Below are 25,343 nucleotides of genomic sequence, written 5' to 3' on the forward strand. Positions count from 1 at the left end.
TTTGTGTTATACTTGAGCCTTGTTATAAGATGGAGTTTATTGAGTATGCCTTTACTATGATTTATGGTAAGGAGTCTACACAAGAAGAAGATGTGAAAAATTCTTTGAATGAGTTGTACACCATGTATGCAATGTCCGATTCTTCTATGGTTGATGTCAGATCATCTTCTAGTTTGCTGAATTCATTTTTTGGCGATCAAGGGAGTTCTAAGATGGATGAAGGTTTCCAAAATTTCACGAAACAACGTTCAGAAAGTTCAAAAGTTCCGAAAATAGAGTTGGAGAAGTATATAGAAGAAGATTTATTCCCATTTGATGCTAATGGGAAAGGTTGTGACATATTGGTTTGGTGGAAAAACAATGGTCCGAAGTTTCCTATATTAGCAAGGATGGCATGTGACCTTCTAGCAGTTCACCGTGGTCGAAAGTGTTGCTTCAGAATATGCATTTAGTTCCGGTGGTAGAATAATTACCGACTCTCGTTCATCATTGGGTGTTGATTCTGTGGAGGCGTTGGTATGTTTGAAGGATTGGTTGCCTAAACTTAATGGTAACTTCCTTCTCTTGAACTTTATTTAAGAATATATATATATATATATATATATATATATATATATATATATATATATATATATATATATATATATATATATATATATATATATATTCAAGAATTACATCATGTCTAACTTTCTTTATATCTTGATTCATTTATGCATTAGTACCGATTGTTGGCTTGGATGCTTGACTTGTGATAGAACAACTTTTAGTCTCGACACTATGAAACAAGGTAAGAATAAGACTAGTAAGGTTAATTTATATCTTGTCTACTTTTTTAAGTAATTAGTGATACATATGTTTCTTTATGTTTTCGTGAAGTATTTAATTATTTATTTTCAAATATAATCTCTAAATGAGTTGGTTGTGATTTTACCTCTATGCAGGTGTTAATGTGTTAATTGATTGGAACCGTTTTGGATGCGAAAAGTGTTGTATGGGCATGGGCCAGATTTATATGTTTATGTAATAGAGATGATCTCTAGTTTGTAATAGATTTTTATGTTTGTAATAGGTTATGAGGGTATTTTCTTAATTAAGAGGTTGAACTGTTGAAGACTTGAAGTTTGTTTAACAGGTTAATGAAGCATGAACTGATGAACTGCTATGTTAATGTTAATTTAGTGTTTAACAGGTTGATTTTGATGAATAAGGTACTGCCATAGCTTTTAACAGGTTAATTTAGAACAAGATTTGGACTGTACCAGGTGATAAGGTCCATGAAATCACGAAAGCCCATCACGAAATCATGAAAGCCCATGTTTAGTGATCGGATCGGATATTATCCGATATCCGAATCGGATATCGGATATCGGATTCGGACATTATTTTACACATCCGGTCGGATTTGGATTCAGATTCGGATGTGAGTAATAAATTTTGGATTCGGATTCGGATGTAGGCATATCTGAATCCGAAACTATCCGTCTGTAGCCCTAGATGAACCACATAATCGAGGTGAAAAGTGTTTGCAGATACTCCGCCTCATTGTTATGGTTTACATACAGGTAGATATGTAACAGCCAGGACTTAAAGTGGAGTCTTTGAGCTGAATTAATGACTTGAGATAAATTGGCGCCATACCACACTGCTCGAGTAAACGGACAGTCAGCAAATAAATGGAAAAGTGACTCATCATGTTGAGCACAAAGATAGCAGATAGGGTCAACCAGGAAATTTTTTGAGGCCAAAAAATCAGCAGTTGGAATAACAGCTTGAGTACCTTGCCAAATGAAGAAACGAAGCTTATACGATACCTTCATGGACCATAATCTCTTATAAAAAGGAGCTTGAGTACCTTACTCAGCTCCTTAGCTCTCTTATAAGTAAATTAAATTAAATGTTACTGAATTTAGTAATTGTGTTAATTGTCAAATAGCTGCAGTGATGAGGGACACTTGTGATGAGTCTTGGCGCGGTTGTAGTCGTCGTTGTGGAAAGAAATAAGGAAAAGCATGGACCAGACGCTAAATCAAATTGCACCGTCGTTGTTGATCGTGGTTTTGTATAGTATTGTTCATGCGAATGGCAGTGCTGATCCTAAATTCTGTATCATTGGGGAAATAAGTAAAAATTTGGTATAAGCATCTTTAGGAGAGATAACAGAAAAATACAAAATATTTGAACCAAACCAAATCAACACCAAATAATTTGAGGAGAAACATCAAATATTCGATACCAAACCACATGTATCGGCAATAAACTGCTTTAACACAACGAGAGCAATGGTAAAGAACGCACTAAGAAACAGAGGAATTTGATGTTGGGGGAGATGAAACTGAACCAAGATAATGGCTGCCTAGGTACCCAAGATCTATTCTTTAGAGATCAAGTCTCCACGTAGTTCCTTATGAAAAACAATTTGGTATTTATATAGGTAGAGTAGAGAGTCCTTGTAGCTCAAGTAATTGTGATAGACTATAACTCTCAACTAATAATTATCTTTTTGATAAGAAATGAATCTGGACATAAATCAATGTACATTAGTGGCAAGCCATGTGGCTAAGGTTCAACCTTAGACACATGAGTTAATGGGCCTGTACATTGATCCATGGTATTGCAAATTGGACTTTAGCCCTGTTGATTAAATGAATAAAATAGAGACCCCTACTAATGGATGTTTGCCACGTAGGTGGGGGTCGAAACACCGCCCCATCTTTGTCATGCGAACAAAGTTTACATGGCAAAGAAGAGAAGAAAAATCAAGGAAAACTTGGAATAAGAAAAGAGTAAGCGGAATGTTTCGGCAGTAAAACTTATTGGCAACAAGGCGAGAATCCGTGTATAACTGGAGCTTTCACGCCCCCAGTGTCAAAGCTGTTCTCAAGGCACAAATGGCAGCCTCATACTCGGCTTCGTTATTTGAAGCGGCGAAGCCAAGTCGCATAGATTTCCCAATCTTTTCTCTACTGGGTTTAACAAAAAATGCATCCAATTCTAGACCCAGATTTACTATGAGAGCCATCTGAGTAAACAATCCATAGGTCAATGGGATTAAGAATTGCGTTTTCATGTTGGTCTTCATCGCCCCCAGTTATTGGCGGCAGAATGTCTTCCATAGATTCTTCCTAGCGCAAGGAATCGTCAATAGGAGAATCATCAATCGGAAAATCAGCTATCAAAGAAGCCAGAGCATGTCCTTTTTCAGTAGTACGACTTTCAAAGACAATGCTATATGCACTAAGATAACTTTCCCATTCGACTAATCTACTTGATTCCTGTGCATTACGAAAGATCTTGCGTAAGGGATTTTCAGTATAATTCTGACCAACCTCCCCTGGAAGTATGGTTTCAATCGGCGAGCGACATGAACCAATGCAAGTGCAATTTTTCCATCTTTGAATAACGAGACTTCGGCGGTTAAAGTCTTCATGATAAAAAGACGGGTCTACCATCATCAATGAAAAGAACAAAGACTAACAAATTTGAGTTGTAGCTGCCGGTATATGTCACTAGGTTGACCCGTTGAAGGACTTGTCAATATAGAGGAGGGCCCGACCAAGTATTTCTCCAGTTGTTGCAATGCCATCTCACAATCAACGCTCTAAGTTGCGCCCCTTTAAAAGTCCGGAAGAAGGGATGACAACGATCGGAATATTTAGAAATAAATCTATGAAGAAATGGGTAAGCCGACCACCAGTCGTTAAATTTCCTTCTTATTTTTGGTGATGACATATCAATAACGGCAAGATATCTAATCGATTAGCCTCAATACCTCTACGAGTCATGAGGTATCCCAGAAATTTTCGGAAGAGAGGCCAAAAAGAACATTTGGCGGGATTGAGTCTCATGTTATACTTGTTAAGCCTATCAAAAACAAGTTGAAGATCGGAAAGATGATCACCAGTAAGCTTCGATTTAATGACTATATCATCGATATAAGCCTCCATTATTATCCCCAGCAGATCGGAAAAAATTGTATTGACAAGCTTTTGGTAGGTTGCACCGGTATTTTTCAGACCAAAAGGCATAACAGTGTAGCAGAAAATGCCTTGGTCGGTAATGAAGGCGATAAACTCTTGCTCATCCACATTCAAAGAGATCTGGTAGTACCCTGAAGAAGCATCCATGAAAGATAGGCGTTGGAAGCCCGAAGTGGCATCCACCAGTTCGAAAATTCGTGGCAACAGATACGGATGAATCGGACAAGCTTCGTTAAGGTTCGTTAAGGTTCAGATGAACTTTACGATGAGTGGGAAGTTACATCAAAGGGACTTCGTGTTAAGTGGGGTGAAATCCATTTTATTCGAAGATTTAAAACGCATTGACATGCCCCCTACCGAGCCTATGTGGAAGATGACAATGCCATTACCTCTTACAAGAGTTAGAGATTTTAGGCGATACACACGCTCAGTCCGACTAGAGATTGTCTTTTTTCTTTCGCGTGTAACCAACCCTATCTAGGTCGGTAGTTTGTCCGGGATTGTGGTCTTCCCTCTAGTTGATTCTCGCGACACCTTCCTTCCTTATTGGATCGGACTCGCCTAGGATGACGATTTTCCTCGTGTCAACGAGGTCGGCCTTCCCCGTCGTCGGTCTCATTTGGGATATTGGTATTCCTTATATTTTCTTACGTGGACGCCTTCTTTCCCCTCACCGGTCGGACACATGCGGGATGACAGTTTTCTCAAATCTGCGAGGTCGGCCTTCCCTGTCGAGTCGGTCCAAATAGGATGAAGGTTTTCCTTATACTTTCTTCCGCGGATTTCTTTCCCTATCCGGTTGAACCCGCTCTAGGATGGTGATTTTCCTCAAATCTGAGGGTCGACCTTCCCCTATCGCCTCGGTCCACCGATGAAGGTTTTCCTTATACTTTCTTCCGTGATGCCTTCTTTCGGAGGCGTTTGTATCGCCGTTTGTGGTAGTGGCGGCAGCGGTGCTGCTGCAGTTGGATGTTGAGAATTGATCCTACCACTAGGAGCAACTCGATTGTTCAACGGTTCTTGCATTGCCCGACTTGAATTTCGAGGGGTTGCGATTCCTATTGGCAGGAGGAATATGTTGTCTATTCGGTCTGCTTCTTGTGCTTACCATCTTGATTGTTTTACGTGATAATGGATTCAAAAAACCCACAGACGGCGCCAATTATGTTTCGGCAATAAACTGCTTCAACACAACGAGAGCAATGGTAAAGAACGCACTAAGAAATAGAGGAATTTGATGTTGGGGGAGATGAAACCCAACCAAGATAATGGTCGCCACGCACTCCAAGATCTATTCTTTAGGGATCAAGTTTCCACGTAGTTCCTTATGAAAAAAAGTTTGGTATTTATATAGGTAGAGTAGAGAGTCCTTGTAGCTCAAGTAATTGTGATAGACTATAACTCTCAACTGATAATTATCTCTTTGATAAGAAATGAATCTGGACATAAATCAAGGTACATTAGTGGCAAGCCATGTGGCTAAGGTTCAGGTTTTAGACACATGAGAGTTAATTCGCCCGCATATGATCCACAGGTATTGCAAATTGGGCTTTAGCCCTGTCGATTAAATGAATAAAATAGAGACCCCTACTAATGGATGTTTGCCACGTAGGTAGGGGTCGAAACACCACACACGGCTTTCGCAAAACCGCTAAGAGACCAAGCCCAAGCCGTAAACCGTACGGTTTTCGGTAAACCGTGACACATCAAAATTTGGTGTTCGAAACACTACGATACAGGGGCCCAAACTAACACCGAAGCCCACAAAGTGTTCGCAAAACCGCGTGGTTTATCTAAAGCCGCGAGAGAGATTTGATACAGCACCAAAGCAAATACTAAATTTTCGCCGATTTTGTGTTTTTTTGTTGTTTTCATCAACATGTATCTCTCTTGAAGATGGAAAAACACTAAATTATTGAAAATTTGGTGTTTGATGCTAAGATATTGTCTCTCCTAAAGATACTCTAAAAACTGATTTCTTTGTTTAAATAAGAAAGTGTTGATTTTATTTTTTGGGTGAACTAGTATTTTTGGGATGAACTAATTAGGATTTTTTCCCACTAGATGGGAAATACAAATACACACAAAAAAATTTCGGTCAACCCACTTTGACTTTTTTTTTGTGTGTATTTAGGGGGGAGACCCTAATTTCTCATCTAGTGGGGGGGAAATCCTAATTGGGTCATCTAGTGGGAGGTAATACTAGTTAACCCTTATTTTTTTAATAATTATTTTTGTCATCTGGAACATAGATATTTCAAAATAAGAACGTGTTCACTCTTTCTTGGCTGCGTGCTAGAGAAATTTTGCTCGCCAACCTTCCGTTCTTTGGAGAACCCATGTTGTGATTTCTTGGCAATCTTGTTGAAAGCAACAAAGGGTCACCCAAATACTTATCAGATGTGATATTTTTATTGATCTTGGGTATTCTTTTGATTAGTTTTTTTTGTTTGGTAAGGAGTATTCCTTTGATTAGTTGTTCATCCCAGCGATTCCAAATTTCTGAAAAAAATTATTTCTTGCCCCGAGACTCTTATGAAAGTGACCGAAATGAAAAACAAGTTCTTTAGATTCCTCTGATTTGGCCAAATTTAGTTCATAATTCATATACTGTTTTCACAAATGAATTGGTCATACACGAAAGATCATCTACACTATGTGTCAACTGACTACGCATGTACGTGGTTAGCTAACAAACATAAAGAAAAGTTGGTTAACAACTAAAATACTTGAACCAGATGAATTCTACGAATTTTTCACAATACTTGTGGTTTTGTTTCCAGAAGTTGTGAAGACAAGTACAAAAGGTCAACACATGTGGTTGATTGATCCTTTTAACACTTCTTCGAGTATTAAACTACACCTGCCGGCTTCCAAGAAATTCCTTATTAACTCATTTCGGTCAAACCAAGAAAAATCAATCAAATACCAATCTCTTAAATCCTTGACATCCCACCCAACTTCTTCATTTCTCCACAATAAACAATCAGAACCATGAACACCCACTTCTTCATTTCTCCACTGCTTCTTCTCCTTCTCTTCTCTATCCCAACCCCAACATCTTCTTTCCCTTCTTTCTTCCCAAATATCACTAATCTCCCAAACATCACTTTTCCTACTTCTTGGGATTCTTTCAAAAACTTATCAGGTTGTCAAATAGGTGATAAAGTTGATGGTCTAGCTAAAATCAAGAAATATTTTCACCAATTTGGTTACATACCAGACTCCATCAATAACTTCACTGATGACTTTGACGACTCACTCGAATTGGCACTCAAAACATACCAACTGAATTTCAATCTCAACGGAACAGGCATCCTCGATAGCTCTACTCTTCAACAAATTGTACAGCCTAGATGTGGTGTTGCGGATATTATAAATGGTACCAGTACCATGAAGTCTGGTACTGAAATGAAAAATGCGAATTCGGTGAATCTTCACTCAGTCGCGCATTTTTCATTTTTTCCAAATCGGCCGAGATGGCCGAGTTGGAATCAAGACTTGACATACGCTTTCGAGCCTGAAAATCAGCTAACGGATTCAGTCAAAGCTATTTTTGCTCGTGCTTTTGCTAAATGGTCAAAAGTAACACCATTGACTTTTAACGAGACACAAAATTACAATAGAGCTGATATCACGATTGGATTTTTTGCCGGTAATCATGGTGATGGAGAGCCGTTCGATGGGGTATTAGGTACATTGGCACATGCATTTTCGCCGCCTGATGGACGGTTACATTTAGACGGAGCGGAAAGTTGGGTCGCGGATGGTGACGTGTCGACTTCTGGATCGAATGGTGCTATTGATTTAGAATCAGTTGCGGTGCATGAGATCGGGCATTTGCTTGGTTTAGGGCACTCGTCAGTTCAAGAGGCAATCATGTTTCCCACTATTTCAACTGGTATTAAGAAAATTGAGCTAGCGAATGATGACGTGGTGGGTATACAGACTCTGTATGGCAGCAATCCCAATTTTAACGGTTCTAACGCTTCTCCATCGAATCAGGAGAGAGATACAAATGATGGTGGGGTCCGTTCTTCTGTTCTGGGAGTTTGTTGGGTTTTGGGTTTTTTTATTGGAGGTCTATTATTGGTGTTGTAGATAAATACTGAAACTGTTCTTTTATTGTTTATTGTTTTTTTAATTTTCAGATGATTTATAGAGTTTGTATATTATGATTTAGAAAATGTATACACATTTTTTTGCCAAGTACACAACTTTATTAGCTTTGAATTTGGTGCAAATTCGGTCTTAACGGATCGAATTTGTCAAATGGTTGACAAAGTATTTCAACTAACCTCAATTTGTTTTTCTTTTTTTTACTCCTTTTGGTATCTCCTTTTTTAGTTATTAATTAATATTTTAATACATCCTAATTTTAATTTTTTTGGGATGCACAACTACCCTCAATTGATATGAACATAAAATTAATTACCAAAACACATTGATACGATCATAAATTTGAACCAGAATCCTATAACTCATTGAGAAGGTTAGTAGCCATCGCTGTCATTGTATTGTTGGATTGATTATGATTTCACAGCCACGCACCAACTCTTCATTGTTGTTCTAGCCTTACAGTGTGAGTGCCGCATGTACGTGACCAACAAACAATATGGAAAGTGAGATAACAACCATTTTTTTTCTTCCAATGATAACCCTACATATATTAAACTTGTAATAATAGTGTTACATAATTATAGACCCTTTAGGTTTTATGATATGTGATAGTGCTTGGAATGTTGTGACTTATGATTTTCCTGACTGGAATGTTACTCACAAACTTAAAAATATAGAGAAAAGTTTGAAAAAATGGAACAAAAAAGTGTTTATTTGGAAACATTTTTTATAATATTAAAAAAATACAAAAGGATCTTGACAGAGTCTTACTATTAGATATTTCTTAACATGAATCCTAAGATCGTGAACTACATAATAATCACATGTAGGATTGATCAAAAACAATTTAAATGTTACCTCCAGACATCCTGATGTAGAGAGCTTGTTGATCCTGCTGTCCGATGTTGTTATTGATTGAATGCTTTAATCGCCAGAAAATAGATCTGTTTCTCTCTCCTTGCCTACAAATCTTAATGTGTTGAATTTTGTGAAGTTAATTTTTTGTGATGAACAAAAGCTTTTACTTATAGGTGGAGAGAGGACCGATTCTACCAATTAGGATTTCCTTAATTTCAGCCGTACATCAAGGCAGAGGATATTGCACAATCTTGTGCAAGATAGAAACCAATATTTAGCATATATCCTAAAATATTGGATTTCCTATAATGACCATATTTAGGGGAAGGAAAGAAAATATAAATTCCTTACACTTACATAGGGGTGCAAGTGGATATCCAAATATTCGAATCCGATTCGAATTCGTATTCGAAAAATTGGATATTATCTGAAAATTTCGATTCGATTCGATTCGATTCGGATATTGTTTTATGTCCTAATGGTTTTGGATACGGATTCGATATCTTTATATATCCGCATCCGATAATATCCGATCCGATTTAAAAAATTAATAGTTATTATATATAATTAATTTATTCATTTTTTATTGTATAAAATATTATATAAAATCATAAACTAATAATATAAAACTATAATAACAAAATAATAATAATAAATAACAAATATATATATTTATATTAGTTTTTATAGTGGTAAAATGAATTATTTAAAGCAAATAAAATTTTAATTAATTTTAATTTTCGGATCGGTTATTATCCGATATCCATTTCAGATATCCGAAATTGGATTTGGATAAATTTTTCACTATCCGTCGGATTCGGATTCGGATATCGGTATAAATTTTCGGATTCGGATTCGGATACAGGCATATCCACATCCGAACCTATCCGTTTGCACCCCTACACTTACAACAACATTTTAATCCCAAAAAGCATGAAAAAGCAAAGGTTTTAAAAATACGGTTTTTTGACTGGTATGAAAAAGAAGGAATTTTCTGGAAACAAAAATCCAGTCAACATTGGATTAGACAGGGGAATTAATTTTTTTTTTTCCATTATCAACTGTGTATAGAAGACGGAGAAATAATATTTAAAAAATAAAAGATAATGAGGGTACATGGAATGAGGGGAGAAAAGTGGTTGGACAAACTATTAATGATTATTTTGATAATATCTCTAAATATGATAATCCTATTAAAAATGATAATATCCTTAATATTTTTAATCATTGTATTACTGATAGATAAAATGATATTCTCACTACTTGTCGCTCTGGGGAAGATGTTTGGCATGTAGTTAAAAAGCTCTCCCCTTAGACCTGATGGTTCCAAGGTATTTTTTTTTTTTTTTTTATTATCAACAATGTTAATTGGGATGTTATAGGTCCTAGTATTATTGATTGTGTCAGGAATTGTTTTATTCATGGTTATATGAATTCTAGTATAAATGAAACTTTTATAGCTTTAATCCCTAAAATATCTAATCCTGATCACATGTCTAAGTATAGGCCCATTGGCTTGTGTAACGTATGTTATAGATTATATCTAAGCTTTTAGCTAATAGACTAAAAATTAACATAAAGAAGATTGTGTCTCCTTTCTAAGGAGCTTTCATAAAAATGTAGTAGTATAGGGGATAATATTGGTATGGCTTGTGAGATTTCCCATAATATGAAACATATGAGAACAAATAATGGTTTTGTAGCTCTTAAGATGGATATGGCTAAATCTTATGACGATAGAGTAGAATTGTCCTCTATAGATAATATTTTTAACAAACTTGGTTTTAGTGAAAAATAGAGACTCTGATCCTCATCTCCCAATGTTTATCCATTGTTTCTTTCAAAGCTCTTCTTAATGGCTCCCCTCTTGATAAGATCACTCCTGAAAGGGGCCTTAGACAGAGAGATCCTCTCTCCCCATACCCCCATATTTATTTATTCTTGTTTATGAAACTCTCTCTATAATGATTGACAATGCTGATCGAATACAATGGTGATAGTTATGGTATAAAGATTAGAAGAAATGCACCATCTATTACTCATCTCTTATATGCTGATGATCTTATTTTGTTCACTAAAGCTAATCTTGATAAATAAATTGGAAAGCTCAAGAATATTTTAGCAAATTATTGTGATGCCTCTAGACAAAAGATGATGGGTTAGTTACACCCCCCACCCCATTTGTAAGATACAATGGTCATGTGTCTTCATCTGGAAAAAAAAAAAAACTTCATCTCGTAGCCGTTGGATCTTGCAACCGGGGGGGTAAGTCCAACTAACCCAAATATTAACATACTATGATAAGTCTAGTATTTTTTGTAGTAAGAATGTATATAATAGGCATAAAAAGATTTTGGAAAATGAAATTATTTTAAAAGAAAGATAAGTATCTAGGTGTACCCATTGTATTATCTAAAAAAAAAGTGAGGATTTTGATTATCTAGTGGATAAAGTCCATGCAAAAATCAAAGGTTGGAGAACCAAAGTCTTAATTATCACAAGCTGGTAGGACTATTCTCATTCAAGTTGTGGTTTAAGGCACACGTCTCTTTGCAATGTCTACCTATATTCTTCCAAATTCTACATGTGAGAAGATTGATAAGGCATGTAGGAATTTTTGGTGGCATGACACAGATGATAGCAAAAACATCCATATACACCATTGTGTGGGATAACATATGGAAGCCTTGGGTGGTTTAGGCTTTAAAAAAGTTGGTGACATGAATAACAAGGTCATGTTAGCCAAGCTGTCTTGGAAAGCTCTCACTGATACTTCTTCTATTTGGGCCAAAACGTTTTTTGGCAACCTATGGAAAAAACTTGTTTGATATCAAAGAAGATCCACCACTTTATGCTTCTTGGTTATGGAAAGGGTGCTCATAGAATAGCCAACTACATCAAATCTGGTATAATTTAGAGTATTGGGAAGGGGGAAAAGGTAAGTGTGATGAGCCAACCTTGGATCCTTCTGAATAATGCTCCTATTGTACCTGACATACATGATCTTGAGAACTTAAGGGTGGTGGGTCTGGTGTTAGCTGACAACAGTGGGTGGGATTCTAATATAATTGATCATCTATTCCCATATGCTATAGGTTCTATGATAAAGCAAGTTGTTATCAGACCGGCCTACTAACACAACATGCTAGAGATGATAAAGTTAGATGAGTAGGAACCAGAAATGGGATCCTATCTATAAAGTCTGCTTATCAATTGCTGAAAAGAGATTTATGGCAGGAGTGCCATTCAATTCCTCCTTTAATCCAGGGTCTATAAAGAACATATGGAAAACTCTTATACCATCCTGCAATCAAGGTACTTCTTCTCTGGAAGATGTGTATGCATATTCTCCCTACATGGGATGTTCTTAAGAGAAGTAATTTAAAAAGGGAATACACATGTCCCTTCTGGTAGACTGATCAAGAGAATCCTATCCATATTTTCTTTAAGCTAGTGTGAATGGACAAAAACCATCTAGTTTGGATCAAATAGAATACATGGCTGAGAACACCATTAGAGATTGGCTGGATCTCCTATTAGAGTGGAGCAGGGATGAGAACCCCGTCATTGCAGAAAAGGGAGTTCTTGCTTTCTTCATCTTGTAGAAGATATGGGATATGATGAACAAGGCTAAACTTGAAGGCAAAGTCATTAATAGAGAAAACTTGATAAGGAGAGCTTATGCCATTTGGAATAGATGCCTTAAAGCGTTCAGTGACAACCAGGGAGTTGGAGATTCTAATAACATACAAACTCCACTTTTGAATAATTATGTGTCATATAATAACATATTTCCATTGATTGAGCATGATACCATTGTAATACATTTTGATGATGCTTAGTTCAGGGAATCTAGATGTGCTACAACTGGGGATCTAGCATGGGATGGGGAAGGTGCTCTGAGAGGGGCAGCCATTAGGAAATTTGAAGCAGGGAATGCAGAGGAAGCAAACAGTGGCGGAGCTAGGATTTTGTTCCAGGGTGATGACACTACACCATAACAGGCTATTTGCAACGGCAAAAAACCAATGCTAATAATTTTCGCAACGCTTTTTAAGCGTTGCAAATATGCCATGGGTAAATAATTTCATTCTTACCCATATGCCCCGGAAGGTGAGAAAGTATGTAGGAAAAACTGCAGTTAGTGTGGAACCCAATACTGGCTTCTGGCATTGAAAAAACCTACACATGGAAAATGTAATCTCTAACTTTGTGAATAGCCTCCAAAACAACAAAATAAAAAACAAACAATCAGCGCACAAGCATCACTGATGCAAGCAATGTAAAAGAACTCGAATTGGATCTATATGATTGTAAAGCGAAACTCGAAAAACTCACGGTTTTCTGTGACAACCGAGAATTTCATTGGAACCATTAGAGATGCACCTCCCCCAATCACAATCCCATGAGCAAGAGCCACCTAGAACAACACCATTAGCTGACCTGGGAACAATTGGATGACCAATATTTTTGTATTTTCCAAATCAGAGAAGAAATTGCATTTAAATCGAGTACCCGAGTTTTTTGGTAAGTGTGATAAAAAAAGGTAAGAAAGAGTTGTACGAAAGATTTGTCTAACCGGTTTTATATTTCTTAAGCACAATGCAAACTCAAATACCGAGTAGTCCACCAATAGGGAAAACCAAACCTAAAAAGTCAATAAATAATGATAAATTGTGAAGACATTGACACGTGGTCGAGCCACGCGTCCTTGTAGAGTTAGTATAGCGGGTCATAAAGAACAATGAGGGTCATGTGATCCATTGCTCCGTAATATATATAAACAATGAGGGTACCCACGAACCGTGCCAAAAGATACTTAGGCAATTAGGTATGCCTAAGTAATATCTTTTTTCTGAAAGCATGCCAAAAGATACTTTGTTATGTGAAGACACAACCCGTTTCACTATGCAGAACACCCTACACAACATGTCAACATAGAATATGCATGTCTTGTTTATAAAGTCGTTATCTCATTTTACCATTTTAGATAGGAGCTTCATTTAAGGGATGATGGTGCACGAAATCCCACATCACAAGTGCAGAGAAATATTTCCACAGGCAATAAAGCCAAAAGGAGGCACACCATACGTGTAAAGTGCAGTTAAGTCTGCGAACTACCAAACCCTATATAAGACTGGAGGCTTGTGCCCCTACTGCTTGCCTCAAGGGGAGAAATCTTAAAAGACTATATGACCTTACAAAATGAATACTTTCCTTGATAGCTATCCTTTCCAATAAAATAGTCGCTTAGGAGATGTCCATGCCACAGTGTTTTTTGAGTCAAATGCCAATTAGTTTCGAGTTAAATGCCCAAATTCAATAATGTTAGTCCTTCAGGTAAATAACTAAATATGCTTCATGTGTAATTTCATACATACTATAAGTTACATAATATAACAGAGAAAAATGGAAGCAAATGAATCAAATAACATGAACAGTTACTACATGAAAGTACTCAAGAGGTACATATTAGGTACCAATGTTCCCAATAAAAGTAGAAGTCCTAAATTAGAAGCTAATAAGTAATAACTTAATTGCATAATTCCTCTTCCCATACTAACCTTGAGTCTGCAAGAATTGCTGCAACCAGGATCCAAATCTAATACAGGGTGATCATTTGACAATTGCACCTAAACAAGGAAAAGTTCATATATGGACCCATTAAGTTTATGAAAGCCTATAAAATGAAAAGAAAAAATATACTTTCAGAAAAATATCCATCACGACTGACAAATTACTGAGAAATTAAGAAAAATGAAAAGAATAACTTACATCTGTTTCATGAAAAATTGTTTGAATGATACGTTTAATCTTTTTTTCCCGGGATTCAAATATTAACACAGAACACTGTGCAATACAGCCCAGAGACTACAACACTGTAGAGATATTTCTCCTAGCACGAAGAGAATCAACCAGTTTCTGAAATGAGGAAAATCAACTGTAAATAACATTTTTTTTTGGGTAGGTAAGCAAGGGTTTTAGAGAGGTCATTTACCCCTTTTCATCCCAACTTACCATCAAGAACAGTATTACATGCCAAAAACTAAGAAACTTTCCGAGTAACTAGCTTTTCAAAACTCAAGGAACACTATAACATCTAAACGAAGTATTAACAATTTAACGAAGTATCCAACAAAGAACAATATTAACATAAACGAAGTATTTTGTACCTTCACAATAAATTCAGCTTTGCTAGAATGAAGTTTTAACATAATAAACTATCAAACATCTCATTCTCAATATCAACTTTCTTTATAACCCAAAGCTAAAGAATACCTTATATAAACTCGAGAAAGCTTGACCAGAAGCACCACCAAATGCAGAAATAGCAGAAATGGCATACTTTGACTGCAAACGAGTTCCCTCCAAGCATGCCCTCTCCAGGAAAGGATAAATAGCACTAAAGACAAATATCAAAGAGTTAAAGCTGGTACTGATATTGTAAAACTTAAACATGAAGGAAATTGTAGGTAAAAAGAAGTCAATCACTATCTCGAGTAGAATCATAAGTGACTCAAGAAACACTTCAACCAATTTTAATTGTAAAATAAGCTTTGATTTAAGTATATCTATAAAACAACTCAAATCTTTAGCCACGCCTAAATTGGTGTTGGCACATTAATTGCATCTCACCATTTTCACTAAACTTAGCTAATATCTTCAGTCAAGCATTAGACAACCTAAATTCCTGGATCATTTTAAAGTAAACCACATATAAACAATAAATTTAGGATAAGTAATTAAGTCAGTTAAATGAGGATAACTTTTAGATGAAGAGACATATTAGTATATTACCATTAGATGAAAAGACATTTCGTTTTATAATAAATAGGTTTGGCAATGTCATTGTTTTATCTGCATACAGGTAAGTCAATGAAAAGAATATGCTATCACAAGATTGTTGCTTTTGAAAATCATGTATGAAGTACGTGAGCCTCAGAGATTGCTACAGAGCCACTTCCTATACACCAGTTAGCAAGCTGGTTACCCGTATACATTCAACTCGTGTACCTATTTTATTTATAATAGTTTAATCAGCTGTTCTGTGTCCTTAATGGTCAGAAATATTCTAATTGATACTATTAACGGTCACTCACAATGCTCTAACAAAGTCAGGTCCCAGTTTCACGCATGCAATGACTATACAAAGTTAATTAAAAGGGGACTCAAACCCCGCCTTTGCCCTTATAAAAGGAAATGGCTCATTTCTTAATCTATTTTTCTTTGTTACTTTTCCACTTGTCAAATTGTACCTCAAACTGCATTAGAGTAAACTTTCTTGCTAGCGCATCTAAAAGGATTTAAATTGGAAGAAAAGAAGACATCAAGCATAACAAATATTTCATTCTTGGAAACAAACTTGCCTGAGTTCAATTGCTTTTCGGCTTGCCTTCACTAATATCTGAAGCAGCTTATCAAAAAATGGGTGTTCCTCCTCAGACAACAGCATCCCTAATTGATCTTCAGATCCTCTCAGTAAGGAAGGACAAACGCTTACAACATTCTAGCTCAAGTAATTAATGGAAGATTCATAGTTAGTAACGACTATCTTCTACCAATGCATATTTGAATATAAAAAGTAAATCAAAATAACATAAATCAAAGTATCATACTAAAAGAAAAAATTAAATAATGACAAATGGTTTAACATTAGTATAGAAGGCAAGATAAACGCATGAAGATGTTAACAGAAGCATACAGACCCTCAAGGTTATGATGGATGATAAGATCAAGAATTACATGAAGTAACTACACCCAAACAAGAATTATTATTTTTTCTTTTTTTTTTAAACAAGAATCAATCTCAACTATTCACATCTAGGCCCGATTAATATAATAGACTTCATTAGCCAAGCTTTTATTATCCTACAAATCCCAGGCCAATATATATGCACACATCCACGAGGAAAGAGACTTACAATGTTTCATACCACAAACCAACGACTTAAAGGCCAACTTCAATGTCGATGGTCACAAACGTTCACTATTCTTGATGCTTCTAAGACAATTATTCAGAATGACTGATCACCCTGACAATAAAGGAGTCATTCCAATACTTTTAGACTGACGAAAAGTAGTAAAACAAGTTAAGGAGTTCGTCCTGCACATTTTCACAATTAACTAACCATCTAATGGATTTGAACATTCAAATTGGACTATATTTTGTTGAGGGGAATGAATAAGGTGGAAATTCAACTCATTCTACACATAACAACAAATTAATTCACCACACACATCGGGAGCCCAAGATGAGAAGCGGGAAGAAGACCAGCACAAGCCACCAGGAGAGAGGGGTAGCAACAGGTAGAGGGATATGTTTGAATTGAGAAGGTTGTTTACCATAAGTAGATTGACTGATGATGCCTCCAAGTGCTCTGACCCAAATATGTTGAACGAGCATTTTATGGAAAGTATTCTCAGGAACTCGAAAAGTGGATGTTTATTGTGTACCCCATTTAAAAGTGCCTCCTGGAGAAGTACAAGAAGTGGAATTGATTATTAAAGCAAATCCAAATGGAAAGAAGAACGCACAACATGGTACAATTACATTTTGAGATCATATAACATCTATAATGAGATCCTAAAATCACAGAGAAATACCATTTAGAATCAGAGAAATTCATAGCTAACGAGTTCATAAACCGTTAAGGGAAAAAATATACTTCCAAAACTCCACAGAAAATTCATAGCAACCACCCCGGCCTTTGTTTTTGGTAATACAAGCCTTTAGGTATAACTCCTCACTGAAGACTCAAGGTATCCTATAACAAGATATCATATGGGGAAGAGGACGAGGGGTTGAAGGAGAGAAAGAGGAACAAGGGTCACCAACAAAGATAAGAAAACCCTAACCTAGCGGCTGTGAGAGAGAAAGAGAGGTTTTCTATTTTGACATACCGAGGTTTTCTCTTTTTGAAATTTCGATGTTGTTTTGGTTTTTTGGATTTGTAACACTTCTCAAATGATTTTAAAGCGTTAGCAATTAATTCAAGAAATTCACCAAAATAAAGTAACGCTTTACAACATTACTAACACTTATATAGCGTTGGTAACTTACTAACGCTAAATAACCATTGCAAAGCCAAAAAGGTGAGTGTTGCAAATATCCTAGTATGGTGTAGTGTGAGCCAATGAATGCTACAATTCCTAGACACACAACTACTATATATATCAGTTTAGAGTCGCCGGATGACATGCATCATGATTAACTAGTTGGATCTATGTATACCACATCTAAGATATGAACATGAATACAAAAATAATATGAAAAAAAATAAAGGTTGAGAAATTAGAGAGCTTGTTATTCTGGCGGTCTCTGCATCATATCCTTGTTTTTTGTTTTTCAAAAAAAGTATTGTGTATTAAATCCATCTTTCTAATTTTGTATTTAAATCTCTTCTTATTTTTATTTGATATACTCAATTAACCCCGAAAGGTATGGGTACAGAAAGATCCAAAAATTAGTTAAATTTATCAATTTCCAAAGATCCAAAAGTTAGCCATATTTCTCAATTAGGATGAAAATATATATAATAAAACACAATGGTGTGGGGCCCGCAGGGCCTCCATCCAGTGGTTACCATTGTCTTTTCTAAGTTGTGACATGGCTGTTTCAAGCTATCCTAAGTGGTGTGCTATTCTCTAACTTTAGGTACAGTTCCACAATATCATTTTCTTCTATAATATAGGGTAAAAACTTTTAGGTTTGATTCTCTTTCTTCTCTTCTCAGATCTGCGGCCCGCCACTCTAGGACCCATGTCGTATATGCTACTCTGGTTTGACTCAAGAAAATGTTGCAAATTCTTGCGAGGATTGTTTCAAGAGACTTCATAGGGACACGTTCGTATTTGCTTGCAAGAACCTGTTAATGATTTATGTCATTTTTGTTTGATGCAGATTGAGACAACATTCTAAGTTTGTTCAAGTTTAATGGCACATCCTGGTCCTATAGATATATTATCCTCAGATAGTGAAAGTGAAATAGAAGTTTGTGTGGAAAATGGAACATCCTTAGCAATGGAATCTCTTTGTTACTAGAATTCCCGTGAAGCTTCCATCGTGGGCATCTACTGCGAGCACCCAGTCAAATGGTAGAGTATCAACATTTTGGATTCACAAAACTGCTTCATATTTCATTGTAATGGCTTACTCAAGTATTATGTTGTTGCGTGAATGCGCAGGTTACATTGGATCATCGCGAAATCACCAATTGCCTCAAAGAGCATCTTCTTCAGTGGAATGGCACTCAAATCATGTTGAGGATGTTGATGGGAGTGTCAGCTCTCACCACAAAGACATATCTGGCAATATTTTTGGAAAATTTTCATCTCAGCAATATCTGAAGAGATGTCTTCCACAATCTCTTCAATCACCTGCATCAACTTCCAAAGCTAAATCTTCAATGGAAAATGGGGCGCTCAGCAAATCTTACCTGCCATTTGCTTCAAATAATATTGATCCCAAAGTTTATCCAAAAGATAATTTAGGCGGGAAAGCTTAACGATGTAAGTAGTAGGTACGACCACACTGGAGGTAGGCTCCTACCTTCATCTTTGGCACATGGAAAGCTTCTTCCCAATGTACAATCTGATGGCTCAAGTGCCCCGCACATCTTTTCTCGGTCCTTCATCATCGCTTTACCGACCAGAAAACGATGTCTTTCAAAGCCGCATTGCGGGTATACTCTCGGTCCTTCATCATCACGAACGAGATAGATAAGAATAGATAAACTATTTTGTATTTTCTGCTAGAATTGACGTTGTGTGGTATAGGCTCCCTGGAAACATTTTCTCTGTCCAACTAGAATTAATGATCTATGATGGTCATCTGTTGAAAAGTGCAAATGTTTTATAATTTTTCAGCAGTTGAAAATTTAAGCATTAGTCTTTGCTTTTGCTATTTACATGCAAATTTGAAGTAAAGGGTTCAGCAATTATATGTTGGTCAAAAAAGTTTCAGTTAGACACCAAACCTAGATACAACTTCTTATGAATTATTGCCGCATCTTGGCTTGCTTTTTTTTTTCCGGAGTGATGGTCTTTTTGATTATGGTGGTTTTATTTTAGTTATGGTGTATTGTAAACACACTCGCTTTTGCATCCTTATACTTTTTAACATTTTGTAAGATTTTTTTTTTTTTTTATATATGCTTGCACTCACAGGTAATGATATCTCGCTTGACTATCATTTGTAGCTCTCTCTCCCTGGGATGTTGTTGTAAATCAAATAATGATTAGTTGCCTTTCTTACCCTTCCATAGGTGTTCAAAGTGTGGACAAGAGTCGAAGCCTCCTCAAAGTTGGAAGACTTTTATGAACTTGAGTTAAACATCAAAGGTTTGAAAACTTACATGAGAGTTTAGATGATTACCTCAATTGTGGAAGAACTATGTGGAGACAATCAAGATTTCTTAATCCCGTGGTTCACGAGTTGATGCTACCCGTTGCATTAAGCTGCAAACACCACCGGTTTCCTCAATTTCCAGCTAAAACGTTGTGTTTTTCTCCCAAAGGTACTTTACCTTATATTATTCAAGGTTGATATTCATAGCTATCAATATTTAGATGCAATATATTTAAGTAGACATTCTTAAACTGTTTCGGCCTTTGGATGCATGCTGTTACTAAAGTCAAAGGATACTGGAGAACCAAGCAAAGGTAACATAAAGGGTATAAGCAATGGAAACGAACAAGAAGTCCCAAAAAGGGATGATCGATTTCCCAATTCAGAAGATGCTTTTCATTCTAATACAGCCATTACTTTCAGTTGCTCCTGAAGTGTTTGTCTCAGTAAATTTGTGTTTTCATAGTTTCTATCTCTGTCATATTTTAATTTCCACATAAAACCTATCTAAGCAAATCAATGAATACGCATATGGTTGTTTGTGGATGACAGTAGGGTTTCCTTATTCTTGTGAAATGCAGGCTGTGTATGTACTGTACTCAGATGATCATGCCTTAAAGCTCCCGTATTTCATTGTGATGGCTGGATTTGTTTGCGCTCTGTTTGCATTTGGGATTCCCCATTTGTCAGCTATGAGAATCTATCTTGGAGTTTCAACAGTCTTGAGTTTAATATATAATATCGTCATCGCATGTGTGCTATCGTTTCAAGATGGTATGTGTTGTCTTTCCCAAATTCTCAATGTCGTGGCCCTGGTCTAATGAAGTTCTGTAGAAGCTTTTCCGTTTTTCTTTTAGATGTAGTTATTTTCTTTATACATTATAAAATCCTATGACTTCAATTGTCAACACTGTTAAATTTTTATATGCAACTTGCAACAAGAAGTCGATACTGATCTAGCTTTACTGCCTTTCAAACCAGTGTTGCTAAAGGTTCTTCAATGTTCATTTCTTTCTGGAATTAAGTAAGATCTCATACTATCAATCAATCTAATTAAAATGGACGCATTCAGAGTTTTTGAGATACTTTGAAGTTGATACATTTGCTGATGTTGATCGATTTGAAGTTTAAACTTAAATTTATTGCCTGAGTTAGGTGAACAATCATCATTAGAAGCACCAATAGTCCACGGCAACAGAAATCGATGTCATGTCCCAGGTGTCCTTTACAATCCAAATACATTGGAGAGCTTCCGTGCCCTTGATAAACAGAGTTTGTTGAATTCAGAAGCAAATAAGGTATTTTTCAAGTTTCCTTGTAATCAAAATAACAGTGATTGTTTGGCGAGCCACATGTTTAGAAATTCTTACGTCTATAGTACGTCTTCTTAAGTCTTACCAACATTCACTGATTTTCAGATTTGGGAGGACATCCGTTCTGGTAGAGCTGTGGAGGATAGTTCTTTACTTTCAAGGTTCCTTCTAATTTCTCTTGCTGATTTGAAAAAGTCGAGCTTCAACTACCGGTTTGCGTTACCTGCTCTGAAGGTTGATCCTCTAGCAACCTTGATTGATTTGAGGCCAGCTTCAATCTACTTCAATCTAGAAGAGGTACCGAGAATTAAATTTTATATATCTGAGTACTGGTAAATATAAATGTTTAGATCTGTTCTTTTTGTTAATTGGTATTGGTTCCTCGATGAGAAATGGTTTATTCTCGAGTACTAGGCCGAGTCCCCGTCACCGCTTGTAACTAATGACGAACTCTAGCTTAACAAAGGTCAGTGGAGAGGGTGCAACTTTTGAGTTGTTTTAAACGCATCTTTGAAGGAAAAGATCTGGTGGTGACCGCCATGTCTTCGATGGCGTAAGAGCAGATCTCAACTCTCAAAGACATTGGCCCTACAAACTAATTTCTATTCAAAGAAGCTGTTCTATGTGCCTACCTCGGTGGAGTAACTATGTGGAATAATTACTTTGTCTTTTGCTTCATTAGATCTATGTCCCACTACTATGATCGTAGTTGAGTCATTAGACTTGTTTCGGGTTTTACAAGGATTTAACGAAAAGAAGACAATGAATTTATGGTCTTTAGAGGGGCTAGATCCGAAAAATCTTTCTTTATGGGCTCAACTTGAGTTTAAAACCTAAGTCTTTAGCTTTAATATTGAGTGTATACTCATTTGGTATTTTATTTCTCGTGTCGCTAAAGTATGTGCTTTTCTCATGGAGCAACTTTTTTCCTTTTATTGCTCATGTTTTACCGGCCATGTATAGCGTAATGCAACTTATTCTCTCACCAAATACCACCACCGGCTCATAGATGCAATTGAATGGTGATAGAGCAGCGAATGCAACTTATTCTCTTACCACCACCACCGACTCATAGATGCAATTGAATCTTTCCCCAGAGTTTCTACAGATTATAGGGATATGTTGCCATATATAGATGGGGAATGTTTGCTGTGGATGCTTCGGAAAATGAACGTCAGAATAAAATGAGGGTAATTGACAGTCATTGTCAGAAACATGTCTTCAGACTTTGTATCTTAAATGTATTTTTTAGAAAATTTACAATTAAGAGGGAATCACGTTCACTTTGCAGGAAACGTATGATCAAGAGCATGCTACGAAAGAACCCAGATTGTAGATTGACCGTCAGGAACCCAGATTGTAGACTAACCGTAAGGCACGTGGAGCGTTGAGGTAGCGCTGTAGGCACATCCACGCCTCGCGGGCCGTAGGCACGGGCATACCCTAGTAATAAATATGGAGATGTTAATGAGGAGTTGCCAAAATAAGACAATAACCCACGCGGGGGTCCCTTTATGTGTTGCCTTTATGTGTTGCCAAAATAAGGTGAAATTGGAAACCAGCTAAGAATTTTTCAGAAACAGACAAAACTAATAAAGTAGAGAGAAAAAAAACAATGGAAAATTACAGAAAAGCCTGTGAACTCTTTGTTCATATTCTTCTCCATTAATCCTCTCGCCTTCTTTCTTTCTTCCCCTATTCTCTCCTCTTTCAATCTTTCTTATTTCTCATCCATTTCTTTTCCTAAATTATTTTATAGTTCTTTTCATATAGGGAGAAGGTTTCCTTTTTAGTTTTTGTTAATGATCAGTAACAGAGTGGTGGGTAACAAAATCATTTTTTTTCTTCTATATAGTACTTTTTTTTATCCCCAAAGTTCAGGGTGAGCTAGGGCGTATCCTAGACCCCCCTGGCTCCGCCACTGGAAGCAAAGATGGTGGCTATGAAGGTTGCTACTAAACTTGCTACAAGTACTGGAGAGAGCTCATTTTTGTTTGAGGGTGATTGTAAGTTAGTAATTCAGGACTTACATAACACTCTAGAGCCAAATTCTCTTAATTGGCGGTTATAACCTATTAAATCTATGTTGTTGGCTTGTGTAAGCATTTTAATTTATGTAAGTTTCACTGGATTAACATGTTGTCTAATGTAGAGGGACATGATTTGGCTCAATGGGCTATCCATAATCAGGATGTGAGCGTGCTACCTATTAATTTGTTAGAATATAGTATTGTTCCTTGATGTTTTAATATATATAAGAATATAGTATAAACCAGCCAACTTCCAAAAAATACTTTCACCACTAATTTGTTGGTAACCATTAGTTGCACTTTTGGATTATGATCCACGCTCAGTAACTCTTCAATGTTGTTCTAGCCTCTAGGTACACAATCCCATTTCGTTTGCAAATCCCAAATTGCATAAAGAGATTCCGGCCTAAGAAATTGAGAGAGGGACCCTTGCGACTAAAGGCCCCCAATGGGCTAACAAAGTAACAAGCACCCTTTAATTACCGTTGCATCTATCCAAAGTTCACAACGACAATAATGCTTTTTCACGAGTTACAAAGTTACAAGCCATCAACATCCATAAGCAATCTCAACCATCCCAAGGACTAGTTCTTTATCTTAATGGCCCCCATGACCAACAAATGCACGAGAAGTTACATTTCCTTTTCTATCAATGCAAAACCGGACAATTAGCAATCTTAGCATAGATGAATCTTGGCTCCGTCAATGAATCAGTTTGGGTCGGGTTCTAAAAAATCCGAATCCAACCCGATAAGAAAATTGGAAACCCAAAACCAAATCGAACAGATAATAATATATTTCATCCCAAACTAAACCGATAAGATATATGACAAACTTAAATAGAAGCAATCCGAACCGAAAACTATAAAAATCAATTAAATCGATTAATTTCAATCACACAATTGATAAACACATATAAAATTAATCATAAATATTACTAAAATGTCATCTTATCGGCTCGGATTCATTTCGGCTTTGTGAGGGCAAATGCAAAACCAAACCAGTATCTTATCGGGGGTCATCTCTCTCTCTCTCTCTCTTCAGGTGAAATCCTCCATAGCCAAACTGTGGAAGTTCTGAAGCTCGAGGAGACACTTTTCATGACCAGGCAAAATCCTACACTGGCTTACAGTGATAGTTCTGCAAAGGAAATTAGAAACTAGCATGGACCTGTATGAACTTTAGATGTAGGAGAGCCTTGAAAAAAGATTAATTTCAACAATGGGGACCAGTTATAGGGAGACTGGGTGCAACATAACTTAAGAAGCCTTTATGATCCTGTACTCCAAGTATTTTGCCGCTTTTAGTTAAAAAAAATTTGGTGACCGAATTCTATCCTCTGTACCTTCTTCTTTCCCACCATTTCGGGTAAAATCCTCCATTGAGCAACAGTGAGAGTTCCGGTAAAGGTGGGTCATCTCTCTCTCTCTCTCTCCAGGTGAAATCCTCCATAGCCAAACCGCGGGAAGTTCTCAAGCTCGAGGAGACACTTTTCCTGACCAGGCAAAATCCTACACTGGCTTACAGTGATAGTTCTGCAAAGGAAATTAGAAACTAGCATGGACCTGTATGAACTTGAGAATCCAAGTATATCATCCAGTGAAAAGCAACAACAGCCAAATCATGCAACCCTCAATGGAAATGGCGATGCAGCATCAGCGCATATAATACTCTCTAATGAACACTTGGCTGAGGG

General features: G+C 36.6%; 2 protein-coding genes, 1 long non-coding RNA gene and 1 pseudogene across 5 annotated transcripts; 3 read left to right on the forward strand and 1 right to left on the reverse strand.

Moving 5' to 3' along the window:
* Positions 1-424: 424 nt before the first annotated feature.
* Positions 425-1,004, forward strand: LOC147497880 (uncharacterized). The gene is made up of 3 exons (XR_015194947.1): positions 425-550; positions 723-790; positions 945-1,004. It is a non-coding gene; the product is annotated as an uncharacterized LOC147497880 (long non-coding RNA).
* A 5,690-nt stretch (positions 1,005-6,694) lies between these two features.
* LOC147497881 (metalloendoproteinase 2-MMP-like) lies at positions 6,695-8,189 on the forward strand. The gene has a single exon (XM_086560180.1). The coding sequence runs from the start codon at positions 6,975-6,977 to the stop codon at positions 8,079-8,081; it is 1,107 nt and encodes a 368-aa protein (XP_086416306.1). The 5' UTR covers positions 6,695-6,974; the 3' UTR covers positions 8,082-8,189.
* Positions 8,190-12,392: 4,203 nt separating this feature from the next.
* On the reverse strand, positions 12,393-17,785 carry LOC147497882 (sister chromatid cohesion protein PDS5 homolog B-like). Of its 2 annotated transcripts, XM_086559001.1 has the most exons (7): positions 17,562-17,785; positions 17,301-17,429; positions 16,325-16,464; positions 15,237-15,360; positions 14,733-14,879; positions 14,522-14,590; positions 13,298-13,377 (listed from the first exon to the last, which is right to left on the reverse strand). In XM_086559001.1, exons 1-5 carry the CDS (start codon positions 17,562-17,564, stop codon positions 14,829-14,831), a joined length of 447 nt encoding a protein of 148 aa, XP_086415127.1. In that variant the 5' UTR covers positions 17,565-17,785; the 3' UTR covers positions 13,298-13,377; positions 14,522-14,590; positions 14,733-14,828. The 2 variants fall into 2 exon arrangements, with proteins under 2 accessions (XP_086415126.1, XP_086415127.1); XM_086559000.1 differs by lacking the exons at positions 13,298-13,377; positions 14,522-14,590; positions 14,733-14,879 and adding an exon at positions 12,393-13,139.
* Positions 17,786-20,371: 2,586 nt separating this feature from the next.
* LOC147497883 (ubiquitin-like modifier-activating enzyme atg7 pseudogene) lies at positions 20,372-21,953 on the forward strand (annotated as a pseudogene). Its single transcript, XR_015196893.1, has 4 exons — positions 20,372-20,473; positions 20,886-21,078; positions 21,460-21,602; positions 21,723-21,953. The product of XR_015196893.1 is annotated as a ubiquitin-like modifier-activating enzyme atg7 pseudogene (transcript).
* Positions 21,954-25,343: the final 3,390 nt, after the last annotated feature.

The sequence above is a fragment of the Coptis chinensis genome, chromosome 5 (genome assembly GCF_015680905.1).
Source record: "Coptis chinensis isolate HL-2020 chromosome 5, ASM1568090v1, whole genome shotgun sequence".
Lineage (NCBI taxonomy): Eukaryota > Viridiplantae > Streptophyta > Magnoliopsida > Ranunculales > Ranunculaceae > Coptis > Coptis chinensis.